Below are 14,285 nucleotides of genomic sequence, written 5' to 3'. Positions count from 1 at the left end.
GCCATTTGAAGAAGAAACCAATGCTTTCAGAGCAGTCTTACAGGAACTGTTAACTTTAGCAGTCAATTATTGAACAAGCAGTGATGGGGAACTAATAAATGCACCTACAACTATCCCAAGACCAGGTCACGCGGTGGAAGCTTACAAATGTGAAAAGGTGTGTGGTACTCACTCAGAAAACCATGGTATTCATGAAGTATGAGGTCTAGGAGCACAGTCAGATGTACATGGTTCTACAATCCAACAAGTTTTCAGAACTATCCAAACAGCCAACTTCCAAACTTTAATCTTCACAACAGTATGTGAGTATTCTGCAAGGCTGACAACAGTAACAATGTCCAAACAATACAGAATATGAAGCAGTAAGCACATACATGAGGTTCTTCTTCCACTTCACCCAGTGCCTGTAAACATTTGTTTAAAATTACTGTGATTTAACCTAAACCAAAAAACATTCCAGTAGAGTTATGCAAATGCTACACACTGTAAGGGCAGACTTAGGCTCTAATGGTGAAGGATTTAAAGTAATGTACGTTAAACTTTCAAACCCAAACACACAGTGTTACCTCGTTGCAGCGTTGTACAGCTTTTAAAGCACCAGATGAGGATGTACCCCTAAGTTACACATTGAGAAGAAGCTGTAGGGGAAGATGGTAAATCTGCAGGCACACTTAAGGACGCAGTATAAGCTGCATTTGCCTTCAACATGACAAATCCAAGGTTATATTAGCAAGGAGAAAAAGGATAACTTTGCCACTGAGGTTAGCAGTAGCACTGTTTCACAGGGCTGCCATATCAAAAATAGTGCAACACAGATTTATTGTCCAAGTGTTCAAAGGAATGATGGGCCTTGATTGATCCCAGGGATTCCACAGGCCATAACAATAAACTATTCTTTAGCAAAAAACCCCCAAAGGAAATAAAATCTGGTATATTAGGTTATTAGGCCTTTATCTGGTGCAAAGATTTGCTGCAGTGACAGCTGTCAGATGCTTGTGGCTACTGGAGCAAAATCAGCTCCTCCTTGCAAGAATGGTTTGTACTGGTGCAGTTACACCCACAGGGACCACAGGAACACATTCATCACTGGGCTGAGACAGGAGGATTTAGGCGCTGGTCTTGAAAAATATGCTTTTACTTACACCTGAACAACTTTTCTAAATAGACTTGCACTTTCATAAACCATATAATCAACAGAAGAAACAAGATTATTGTCATATATACCTTCCATGCAATTAGACTTGAACTTTAAATAGATTAATATAAGACTGCTTTATTTCTGCCATACTTTAGTGTGGTTATGACAAGAGTTAAATGGTAAACATATTCCTTATGGTTGCCTAAACTCTTTAGGTTTCCGAATGTCATCAAATCCATGTTAGACCACCCTAGCTAAACTCTTCTACTTCCAGATCCAGAAGGTGAACCCAGTGTGCTCCATGCCCTTACAAAGCTAAAATGGCTGGCATTAAGGAGCTTAATGCAGAAATCATAGAACTCTCACTAGAGGTTATGCTGGTCCAAGAAAGCCAAGGAAAATGACTTACAATTGTGATGAGAGCACTGCTCCATCATGTAATAAAGTCATTCTACCATTCAAAAATTATTTTTTGATATGACTATAAGTGAACAATAAATTTATTGATTTTTTTCAGTTTCTGGGGGCCACTGGATATATAAACAACTGCATACAGCAAAACATACACTCTACCATCCTGAGATTTATGTGCTCAGATACTACATTTGGTCCTATTTCATTCACAGATATGCTTATGAGTACCAGTGTTTTGTTCTCTAAAAGGATTTTCATGTAGAAACACAGGCAAAAGCCAGAGCAAATTAATATTTGCCCATATATAAAATCCTTTTCTTAGTCATAGGTACTATGAAATTTGTAAAGTAACCATAACAATTCCAAAGCAGGTTTATGTTTACACATTCACAGGCTGTAATTTTGGATGTGTAAAAATCCAGCAAGTATTTGATGGTAAACAAGAACAGAAATCTGCAGCATCAGTAACATCAGCAGAAAGGTACCAACATTTTTTATTCCAGACCTAGCAAAAGCACATGGTGAAAGGAGATTCTTTGTTACTACTGAAAGTACCTTTGTATTGCTGTTAATGCCACCTCCATTCACCAGTTCTGTCTGTTGATTTTTGTTAGATTAAACGCCCAACTTTACAGACACTTCTGTGTGTCAATGTTATATTTGGGCTCAGTACTTTTAGTTGCAAGTACCATCCCAGAATACAAACTCTGAGAACACAGACTTACCTAAACTGGGTTTGTACATGTAGCTAAATTGCTAAAGGGTACTAAGTAGCAGCCAAATCCAGCACTTCAGGAAGCCTGAGCAATATATTCTGTATTATATTAATTATAATTTAACCTTCCTCTTAATGAAGTATGATCAATATCAAGACAGACAGGGCTCCAAGGAGAGACAATGGGGAAGCCCAGGCTCATGGGCAAGGACTGGAATGGCAACAGAGACCTCCAGTGGGAAGCAGGAGGGATGCAACCTGGTGGTACAGAAGCCACCAGCTAGTTCTCCAAGATGCTTGTTTGCTGAAGGAGCTCTCCCACCTGTAAACTTGACACTCACATGTACAGGATAAATAATCAGTAAACAGTCCATGTTAGTTGCTTGATTTTGTTTGATATGATGAGTTGCTCTAAAGCGTCTCGGGAACGATCTGAAAAAGAACAAAGGAATTTCTTGTTACTCATTCAGAATATAGAGGTGGTGTTTGGAATTAGGTACACAATACAGTAAAGGAATTATACATCTGCATTTATGCTTCTCTTGCTATCACAATATCACACTTCAGATACATCTGTAGTAATCCAAACCCTCTTGGTTCTTTTGATTTACCAAGATATGAATATTGATCTAATATCGACACCCAGCTGAGATGGACAAAAACTCTCTAACAGTTTAGAGTTAGAAAGTGAATGTTTTATTGGCACTGGACAGCTGCGTGGAATAGCTTCCTAAGATGCAGTGTGAAGGTATAAATGGTTATAGAGTTTATTTATCCACAAAAGTTATGAATATCCAAAATACAAATGCATATTCATAACTATAACACGTTCCATTCTCCGCTTCGTATGGAAATGAGCTTTAATGTCATTAAGCATGCCTCGTGTGTGCTCTAAATTGAATTGGTGGTCTTGAATTGGGTCAGTGGTCCCAGAAAAATGGAAGTAAGCTCATCTCCCTCATTTTGACCTTTTCCACCTTTCTGAACTTTAACAACCCTAATTACTTTAGTGACCTCCAAATTTCCTCTTGTGTGACTTTTGAATAGGTTCTCACAGAGGGAGGAAACTGGTAATTGTCCTTGTTCCCTAGACCAGCTTATCAATGTTTCTGTTCCTCGTTCTAAGCACAGCTAAACAAACATACAAATGACAAATAATCAATTATTTAGTAATCAATTACTAACATCTTGAAAACCGTTTCAGGTCCAGCTCTCTTAACTATTTTAATTAACTCTAGCTGGGCCCAAATTCCTTCTTATTCTAACTAATTTCAACACAGCTAGCCCATAACTAAAATCTTTGTTTCTTTTAAATCTATGTTTCACTTTCTCCAATCACCTAACTGTAAAGCATCACCAACCAACAGAAGTTAAAATATCCACAGGCTGTCCTACTCCATTCCACTGTGTCTTGAATGGATGCTGTTCCACATTTTTGGAATAGAGCAGGTGTTTAAGATGCTAACATTTCTATGAAGTCTTTGGGTCTTCATCAGCATGCTGAAGGGGAAAAAAAAAATCCAACGCCCAAACAAAAAAAATCCCCTCTCTGAAGGCTGCCATATCTCAAAGCAAAACTCTCACCTTGCTTTGAAAATCTCAGTGTACGATGATTATTTTATCTAGTGAGTTATTATTTGTTTGGGATTACTTAGCGTGCTTTTTCAGAAAGCAAGAAGGTATGATCAGTAATTAATTATCTTCTTACTCCCTGTGTGATTGGACCTACCTGTTATCAGTGGGCATCCATGGAACAGAAAAATGTGTATCTTGGGACAACAAGTAAGGACGGCTTCTACAGCGATATCAGTCAGATTCACACAGCGCTCCATGTGGATCTCCTGTCAGGAAAACAGGAATGACAGCAGCCTGTCAGAGCACAGAGAATTTTAGAGGCAAAGCTTTCCTTTGCCCAACCAGTTTCAGAGACCCCCAACCAGAAGGAATTATGACCTCTGTGTATCGACCTCATATGTGGTCCTGTACAGACCAGGAAAATACCCTAAGGAAAAATAAGACAGCTTTTCTGTGAAGAATCTAAACTAAAAACATAAACCTGAGTTTTTCCAACACACATGTACCATTTAAGACATCTGAGAAAACTCTTTAATGAGATTGAATGATGTTTGAGTCCCATCACTTTGCCTATGACATTCTGCTACCAACTGGTTGTCCAGGAGAACAGAACCCAAACTAAATTCTGGTGTTTCCCAAAATAGGAAAGATTTATGAGCCTCTGCTGAAGCTCCTGGTATTTCTATTTACCTACATGGTTCCTAAAAGAAATCAAAGAACTTCTTCAAGATTAGACTAAACCCTGCTCTTTTCTTCATTTCTCTGCAGCTGTACAACTCCTACCTCTACTACTACAACTACTACATGCTAGGAAAAGATGAAGAGCAGAATAAATAAACGGATTATTACCAACTTTTTTCCCCTCCTCTAAATTGCCTTACCTATCAATAAATATAACATACAAGAAAAAAATGCAGAAAGAAGACCATCAAATCTAATGAAATTAGGATTTGGTAAAATATACTCTGGAGATCAGAAGGTAAAAACAAAAAAATTTCTCTTATTGGAAAGTCTTTCCAATTTATAAACTCCAAGGATCTTGAAAGAGGACAGAAATGAAATCAGTAAATACCCTCCCTCAGAAGTAATGCTGCTGATAACAATAATTATAATTTTAAAATGCAGGTATTTTCTTTTGTTCATCCCTTTTTTATTAGGTTAAGTCAGTTACCTTTAAATTCTTTGAACAAGTTCCACTCACTAGTGCTACAACGCCATCATCTGTTACCTGGAGAAAAAACCACAATGGATTAAAGCTCAGTTTTTTCAAACACAGCTATTTAAAGGAAGCAAAAATGATATTAATTTATTCACTCCCTGCAAACAATGAACACACTTAACACTACAGTATTTTCTTCCCAACTAAACTTGTAGAGAAAATTATCCAAGGTGGGTTTTTTTCATTCTGTTAAATACTGTTTCATTTTCCTGCCATGTGATCCAGCCTGGCTTTCTGCAAGGATGTTTCCAACTGTGTCACTGCTATTTCTGCAGCTTCCTTGTCTCATTTAACAGTGGGTACACTAATATGGTCAGAGCACAGCACTTTTAATTTATAGATTTTAAAAGCATTTCTGCTCTACCTAGACCAATTTGGGTTGGGGAAAGAAGTAATCCTAGCAGAAAAGTAAAGAAAAAAAAAAGTGTAAACTAGTAGTTACTTGAGAAGCTTTTATCTCACTTAAAATACACACAGGGAAACAGCTATTCTCTATAAAGGAAGAGAGGCAAGGAAATAAAAAAGCAATGAAGGAAGTCTGGAGAAATAAGAGTTAAATGGCAATAAAAAAAATTACCAAATGAAATATTAAGACTCTTTTGACATCCTACTTTGGGAAAAATCAAAAGAAGAATAGTATCTAAAATAAGAACCTCCTACATGTTTTCCAGAACTGACATTTCATTGTGAATGCTCAGTACTGGACTCACATTCAACATAATTACTCACCATCAGTGTCAATTGAATGCCATACTTACTGCAAAAAACCTTTCCCTCACTACATTATCTCACTGTAATTATGAAATAAGTTACAGGATTGCTTTTGCAGCTCATTTCCCCCTTCTCATGCTAAATACTGTTGTTAAATCCTCTTCCCTGCCATTTCTGACATTTAAAATGTCATTCTTTCAGTGTTGACTTTGTAACAAAACTCTGACAAGCCATTCAGAAAGCACAGTCACTCCTAAACAATCATTTAATTATGGAGTGTTTACTTCTACTAGGGGCTTGAATTGTTTGACATCCTAGATTATTACCCACATCAGTTTGTCCTAACCGAAAGCAGGCAATAATCTGTCCAAGATTCTACTTTCTTTAAATGGAGTATTTTGGATTACTTTACAACTTAAAGAAAATGACTGCACTAAGTAAAGTTAATGAAAAAAAACCCTAGGCAGATTCTAACTAGTTTGTCATTGCTTTACCATACATGGTGTAATACCAAAATGTGTATTTTTCCAGTTACCAATAAGCAAAATATACCTTTCCTTTTCCTTAAGAGGAAGAAATTAGAAGTAAACTGTGGTTCTAAATCTTGTCAAGAGTAGAGATAACAAGATCCCCTTTGAACTTTGTCATGAGAATCTTAAAAAAGAAACAAACACAAGTCAATGGGCCTATTGCCACCATAGCTACCTGAGTAGATGAGAAGTCCACACTGTGAAGAAATTTGCAGTGTTCTCCTAGTGCCTGCAGAGATGCATCCATGATGCCTGAGCAGCTGCCCAGGTTCACTATTTGTAGGAATTGGCAGTTGAATGCAAGAGCAAGAACTCCACTGTCAGTTATATCACAGCACCTTTTGAAAGACGCTTCACGCAGGTAAGGACAGGATAAGGCCAGTGCTATGACTCCTGCCAAAGAAGCAACACTTGACAGCATTATTCATTCTTTAACATAACCACCATGTCCAAAGGCTCTGGAACAAGTTTTGAGGAAGGAATAATTAAGATAAAGTGGAAAACATGTTCAGCATAGCACAGTTTTACCAGGTATCTAGCAGAAGAGTAACTTGATAGCTCTCTCCTAAGATCATTAGTGCTCTAGGCCTGTAATTTACACCACTGAAGAGACTTTTAATTAGTATTGGGGTGGCATGGGGCATTTTTTAAAGCAATATTTACCCTAGATATTTTCTTTGCAATTTATTCCAATCTATCCAGAAAAATAAGCCAGAAATAAGATCCCAGTTATCTGTGCACAGATAACACACCTTCTGACGTGATTCCAAATCTGTTTTCCTTGCAAGAATTTAAGTTGATTTTTTTCAGCTGCTTGCAGTTATAAAGCTGCAATAATGCATTATCTGAAATATCACAGTCTCGGAGGTCCAGAGACTCCACAGCAGGGTGCAATACCTGTAATGAAAACCCACCATATCAGTCAAACTCTGCTATGCCATCAAACACGTGCATTTTTATATAAAATACTTGTAATATTAGACATCATGCAGAACTTCACAATAGAGGGTGGGGTTAAGAGTCCTAGGAACTAACAAATCTAAAGAAAATATGGTCTATTTGTGCAACAGTTCAGCTCCTACATTACGAACTGTTTCTGTGACATGCAGAGTAGGAACACATTAATCCTGCTACTTAAACAGTGGAAATACAATCTTGGTGGTTCACTTGCTAGCAGTAGCGCTTCTACCAGGACAGTACCCTCACACTTGCTAGCACAACTTTGGGGGCAGAAATCTGCAGTGCCAAAAAAAAAAAAAACAACAAAAAACCACCTTAAACCTGCATAACAGATAAGAGTGGTATTTGAAAGATATTTCCCCCCAGAGTGTTTTCCTCACCCCCACACACCCTCTTTTGCTCTTAAACAAGCACTCTCATTACCGTACCATGAGGAGGTACCAAATCCTCATCAAATGGGATCTTTCACTCCCACAAGACCTAGACTGGAATTTTTGTAAAATCTTTCCTAAGAGAACATTTATGAAAGTTGGACCCAAAGCAGTGGGAGGCCTCAGATTTTAGTAACAATAGCCATATACTCCCTTCAGCTTGTCACTCCCTTCCTTAACTCCCAAGGACAGGAACATAAATTTCCATAAACTAGCAAAGATAACAGCACAGCTGACAGGCTTGTTAAAGGCCTATTTCTCCTCTTGTTCACTCTAACAAGGTACAGCAAAGATACTACAAGGAAAATGGACTGTTTTGCAAATATGTAACATTTTTTGATAGACAAAGGGTTGTCTGGATGCAGCACACAAAAAAAGACATTTAAAAATACAGGTTTATATCCTGTGGACACATGCTGAATGGCCTTATAAAACTTTATGGTAAAAGGGATTTAGAATAAGGAGTTTGGCACGCATGTGGATGGCTGCTCCAAGCAAAAAGCAGAATAAGGGGGAAAAAGATGCATGATAACACAAATTTGGACAAGAATAGGGAGGTAATAGATTAAAGAGAAGTTTATACAAAGGTTCAGATTAAAAGAATTTCAACTGAAATTTAACTTTAAGCAAAATCCTTTAAAAAACCCTGAAAAACAGAGAAAAGACATGAAGGACATGTATAAAAACAAATGGGAAACTGCTAGCAAAGAAAGCTAAGGTATAATATGCCCAAGGAAAGTGATGACAACTAAGGATAGAATTGCAAGAAATTGCAGGAACAGAGAAAGGAAAAACACATGAAAAAAGAACCAGAGCGGAATTTCCCAGTGTCACATGGAAAATAGGCTCCAAGAGAAGGCACTGATCAACTGCTGAATGAAGACAAATATAGATCAGACTTTAGAAAGAGACAGCAGAAAAGTCTGTAAATTAAGGTCTCTAGTTTGTTTACAGACTAAAAATATCCTAATGGATTTTGTGCATTTATACACACACAATCACATGGCTTTAATTATATAATCTCTTAGGATGTTTTGAAGTCTTTCCTTACCTAAAAGATATCTTAAACCAGATTTTGTCCAGTCAAATTTTCCAAAGTAAGATAAATTCATAGGCTTTTGATTTTTTTACTCAAAAACTTACTTTGTGTAAGCACAAAATCATTTTATCTAAAGCTAAATTGTTTTGTTTGTACGTTTTCCACAGTGCTTCTGCTTCTAGTCTTGGCTTCACCGCTCTGAGAAACTGATAATATTTGTCTGTTCTGAGTTACAGGTCAAAGCAGGAATGCACAAGGAGTCATTCATTTTCTGTTTCACCAAGGCCAACCTTTAGCTTCCCTCAATTCTCATACCTCCCTTTGAGGCTGAACAAGATAACAGTGAACAGATACCAGAACAGATGTGCCTCTGAATTTACAGCTGAAGAAAAGTCATTAACTGATGTCATACTGAAACACTGACACACACCGTAAGCAAAAGGGATGGGAGAACCTGAACTATCAATTTCTAGCTCTGGCATAATTATATTTCAAGGAACCAAAACTGAAATAAATTATATGGAGATGGTGTGCTTACTGGCAATGGAATTCTACCAACAGAATTTTAACAAGTTGCTGAAATCCTTTATATAATATATATAAAATAAATTATGCATGAGCTTCTTGAAACACACTACACTGAGGAACGGACTGGTGCGCTAGAGAGGCTACTTTCCCCTCCTGAAACAGACAGTATAGTTTTGAATGGGTTCTTACCTCACTGATATTTGCATCAGTTATTTGCCCTTGCCTACTCATTAATTTAATCAGTTTATCCTTTATATTGGGTGGCAACGACTTAATATCTGCAGAGTATCTGGAAAGGTTCTTTGTCAAACACTGAACGCATCTGAAATAAAGGGAAGTTACAGTACAGTCAAAAAGAGGCATTACATATTAGAACTAGAACAATCAAGCCATAAAATGTCATCTTCTGCATCCAGCTATGGTTCCCTCAGACCTTATCAGTTCCAGCTGTTACATGCTACCAGTGATTCAGCTGTTGCCCTTTGGGGTCAATCAGCTGATCCTTCTGTGAAAGTGTTCCCCAAGAAACTGAAGGCAAAATTAGCCCCTCAGCTACTTTTTCCTGTGCCCTCCTCTTGCTGTCTCTGAAATTCTCACTTGCAGTGTGAGCTGTTCAGCATCTGATCGGAATGAAAATCCCCTTGACTAAAACTCGGAGGACACAGAAACAACACTGCCAGGACAAGTGGCTGAGTGCAGGGGGCAGCAGCAGCCTGGAGATATGCCAAATTAAATTTAGCATATAACCACAGCTCTGGAGTCCCTACAGGCAACAAAACCTTGTCTGGCATCAGAATGCCACCAAACTGCAGGAAATTAAACTCGCACCAATTAAAAACTATAGAAAGTCAAAATATTAACGCTTTATAATCTGACAGGTAGCACATACTTAAGGCAGGAAAGAAGCAAGATTTCCAGCATAGAAGCACATTAAAAAAACCCCAATGAAGTTAACACAGTGCAGGAACAGCACCTCTAGCAGGTCACTGCAGAAGACACTGTATGGAGGACACTGATTTCAAGCAGAATCTGGGCAATTAAACCCAAGCCTTGCCTGCGGAGACCCTCATAAACCTAAGCACACACACCACGAACACCTTAAAGTCATTCCTGCAGAGAAGATGTGCAAGAATTCCATGCCTTCACAGAACCTCAGTGACTGCTGGATGAACTCAGCTGACTGACCAACAGAGAAACCTGTATCAAGCTCTGTCTCAGCATATATAGGTTACCCCATCCACATTCTTTGTTTTGAGATTAAACAGCTTATCTGTATACAACATTCCTTTACTTGACTGCAGAAATAAGGAATAGTTGTTTACCTCTAAAAAAAAAATTCTTATCAAAGACAATAAACACACCATTTATTATCATCTCTAAAGACCACAGATGTGAACTTCCCCACAGGCAGGATCTGTGCAATGTGGCGAGCAGAAAGCAGGGGCCTGCCTCACTAGTGCAGCCATGCTTCAAGAGGCCTCTCAGTCTAGACCAACTACTTAGTTCAAATTTGCAGAAAATACTCCAAACCCAATGCAGATACATGGAAATCAATGTGAGCTATGCCAAGTATTCTAGATACATTGAACCGTCTCTTACCATGGCATATTAAATTTAGTTTGAATGGTTATTAAGATTAATCACATTCTTTTCAAAAAGCTGGTTGATATTCTCATAGTACATTACTGATCTGCAGTTTAAACAATTAATCATTTAAATTATAAAGGCTTTCACAGTAATTCTACTTTATAGGAAACTATAAAACATTTATTGGCTACACCATGGCAACTATAATCTTATCTTCAGTGCTTTAAGGTGCGAATAACAATCTAACTGTACTCTTTGCTAGCTATTTTTCTTTTATCTTTCAAATGAAGTATTTTATTCCTGTGCTGCTTCTAACTTCCTCCGGAACACAAAGGAATTTGACATTGACAGACAACGCAGAAAATAGAAATTTTCAGTTCCCCTTGAAGTTGCAAGATAGAAATTAAAAGACTAACTAGCAAATTAGCTAAAAGAATAAAAAAGTAGACACACAGGATGCTAAATGTAACTGGAACGAGTGGATAAACAGATAATAGAGAATATAGTGGCTTTTGTGCCAAAGTTATGTAACAAGAAGCAAGAGCGCATGCCCTAAGAGAAGTTCAAGGCAAAGTCATCTTTTGCAGCATTGGGGACACTCGGTGACCACCAGAGACCCCTTCAGACGACCCTCTAGGACCATAAAAGGACTTCTAATAGGAGGTGGATGCATGCAAATTAGTTCTAGGAAAGTGATGTTTATGTATTAGCCAGGAAGTACACTTTAAAGAAAATGTATGTGCATGATGGAATAAACATCTTGTTTTAAAGTGTCACGACACTTTATCCTCCAGATGTCTCCGGCTATGCAATAAAGAATGCCTGCTTTTTAATACTTCGAACTGTGTTAGAAAATCTGAACATGAAGAAAAACTCAAAACAAAACACCATTCACTGGATTCTCTGGGGCCAGGTGAAGCCTGGGATCCTCAGCCGCTCCTCCACATCCGGATCTGTCAAGGATCATCCCGTTACCTTCCTGCCAAACCTCGTCACCCCTGTCACTCCTGTCATTCCCTGTCACCTGTCCTGTACCTCCTCCCAATGGGGCACCTCTGACAAACCCTGCCACCTCTCCTGCAGCTCCTGACCGCTGCCGAACCCTGTCAGCACCCACACTCGCTGCACCCGCTCCGCCGCCGCCGCCAAAGGCCTGCCGAGCCCTGCCCCCCTCCCCGTCCCCCGGCCCGGCCCCTGTCACAGGCCGGGCAGGCGGGAGCGTGTCGGGGCGGCACTCACAGGTCCAGGAGGAGCCGGACATCCTCGCCGGCGCCGTCCCAGCTCATGGCGGGGAGCGGGGAACACGGCGGGGAGCGGGGAATGTGGGGACGCCGGCCCGGCTCGGCGGTCGGTGCCGAGATGGCGGCGGCGCTCGGGGATGACGGGAGATGTAGTCCCGCTGCCGGCCCGCCTTGGAGCGCCTCGGGGTTGCGCGGGGAGCGCCTTCCGAAGCGGCTTGGAACGCTGAAACACCCCACAGCAAAAAAACCGGGGCTGTCACTCTCCATTTCCAGAGCTTAACAGTTAGGAGAAAGTGTCCTGCCAAGCCTGGAAGAGGTACAGGGGAGGTTGGGAACCTTCAGGCAAGGGGCACAATGGTTTTAAGGGCCCTTTCCCTCCTTGCTGCCATCAGCGGAGTCATTCCACAGCAGCGGGTTTCCTATTACCTCCATCCATCTGCAGCGGTAAGAGCCTGCTGTCTGCCAGCTCTTTCGTCCTGCAATCAATTTTGTCTTTGGTTCTGGGTTTTTTTCCCCTTTTTACATTTCTGCCTAGATGGTGTGATATAAATTGAGACCACACAGTCCTTAAAAGTTAGCAGCATTATTAATAAACACTGCATCATCCTCTTCAGACCCAAGACCTGCCACCTACCCCTACTAAAAAGACCAAGTGATTGACTAACAGAAGGAAACGTCTGTTTTCACAAAATTAACTGAAGGATCCATATCTATGAGAAACACAGGTTGTTGCTGATGCCTGATAACTTTGTTAAGTCAGCAGCTGAAACATCTGGATAAACAAATAAACCACAAGGATGCTGATGCGTGATGATGCTGCAAGGCCTATAAAATATACTTTGTGACTGGATAATTAGAAATATGCATTAGTAGGTAATTGGATGATTAGAATCATACACTTGCAGTAAAAGCTATAAAACCCCCTAAAGAAAAATTGCTTGTATGTGACCAATTTGGCTGGGACACCTCATGCACATAATTAAATATTTATTCTTGCAATGCTATTCAGTCATCATGAGCCAGTTATTGAAACAAAGGTCAACAGACAAACAATTTTTTCTGTTAAAAACACATTTATTAAGCCAGCTGAGAGAAAGCATTAGAGCCCATGCTTTATGAAATGCTTCTCTGTTCCATATAGAGTTCAGTGGGTTTATATAGCATTTTTACTACATTTCCTTATTTCCTTTTTTTGGTTAGTGTTCAATAAGCAAGTGGTTAGGTATACATTGCATCAAGCTACTATATTTTTAACCTATTAATGCAAAACCAGCCGGTTTTCCTTATCTCTTGCCAGCACAGGGGTATAGGTATACATTACATCCAGCTGCTTGTCTTCCTGTTTTACCAGTTTTGCTTACTAAATTTTCTTCCCATTTTTAGCTCTTCTGTTATCCTGAATTTAAAGTCTTTATTTTGTTCACTTATAATCATGTCAATACTTTATTTCACATGTGTGAATTACAAGCTCCTGGTTTCATTGGCAGGCCTCCCTGGAGGTCCCTTTCCTGGCGTCAGGAGACATGATAAAGCTGTAGCAAACTGTGTGGTACTGACATAATCTCTGTGCCTGAGTGACAAACCTAAACAGCACACAGGCCTGGCCGACAAGCAGCCAATTCTCTTCCTATTTTTCATAAGACTCAGTTCACCACTTTCTCTGTCAGTGAACCTGGAAGGGGGTAGTCTTGTGCTGAGGGTAGCTTCTCAGCTGGAAGTAATTAAATAATTACTAGCCCAGTGACTTTAACTAACCTCAGGAGCTGCTTCTGAAGCAGCTCATGAACTGCCAAACTTCACACACCTATGCTGTATCTCAAGCTAGCATCAGGTTATCCCCAGGAGCAGACACATGCTGCTTTTACACTGGTTTGACTGCAGGCAGCTGCGGGAAGGACTTCAGCCACATCAGCTTGAACATAGTGAGAAACTACTGATAAAGCACCGGGCTATAAAGAGTGACTCATGAAACACTCAAACATAGACTCTCTGCAAAGAGTGAGGCCTCAGCTTGTACTGGTATATGGGGTTATTCCTCCACAGGTGCAGAACTTCACTTGCCTTGGCTGAGCTTCATTAGGTTCCTGTCTGCTGATTTCTCCAACCTGTCAGTTGTCCCTGTTCAGAGGGACATCATCATGTTGCCAGATGAAAAATCATCTACACGTGGTGGGGTAACACAGTGCTTATTCTTCAG

At 39.7% G+C, this 14,285-nt stretch overlaps 1 protein-coding gene across 2 annotated transcripts; it reads right to left on the bottom strand.

Moving 5' to 3' along the window:
• Positions 1 to 311: 311 nt before the first annotated feature.
• AMN1 (antagonist of mitotic exit network 1 homolog) lies at positions 312 to 12,133 on the bottom strand (the record flags this gene model as incomplete). 2 transcript variants are annotated; one of them, XM_082280089.1, is made up of 8 exons in its annotated part: positions 312 to 404; positions 2,609 to 2,699; positions 3,997 to 4,108; positions 5,014 to 5,070; positions 6,478 to 6,695; positions 7,055 to 7,199; positions 9,450 to 9,582; positions 12,087 to 12,133. In XM_082280089.1, 7 exons carry the CDS (start codon positions 12,131 to 12,133, stop codon positions 2,626 to 2,628), a joined length of 786 nt encoding a protein of 261 aa, XP_082136215.1. In that variant the 3' UTR covers positions 312 to 404; positions 2,609 to 2,625. The 2 variants fall into 2 exon arrangements, with proteins under 2 accessions (XP_082136215.1, XP_082136214.1); XM_082280088.1 differs by lacking the exon at positions 312 to 404 and having other exon boundaries at positions 1,665 to 2,699.
• Positions 12,134 to 14,285: the final 2,152 nt, after the last annotated feature.

Source organism: Coloeus monedula (assembly GCF_965178545.1).
Source record: "Coloeus monedula genome assembly, chromosome: 4".
Lineage (NCBI taxonomy): Eukaryota > Metazoa > Chordata > Aves > Passeriformes > Corvidae > Coloeus > Coloeus monedula.
Note: the sequence above shows the minus strand (reverse complement) of the source record. Positions and strands in the feature narration are given on the sequence as shown.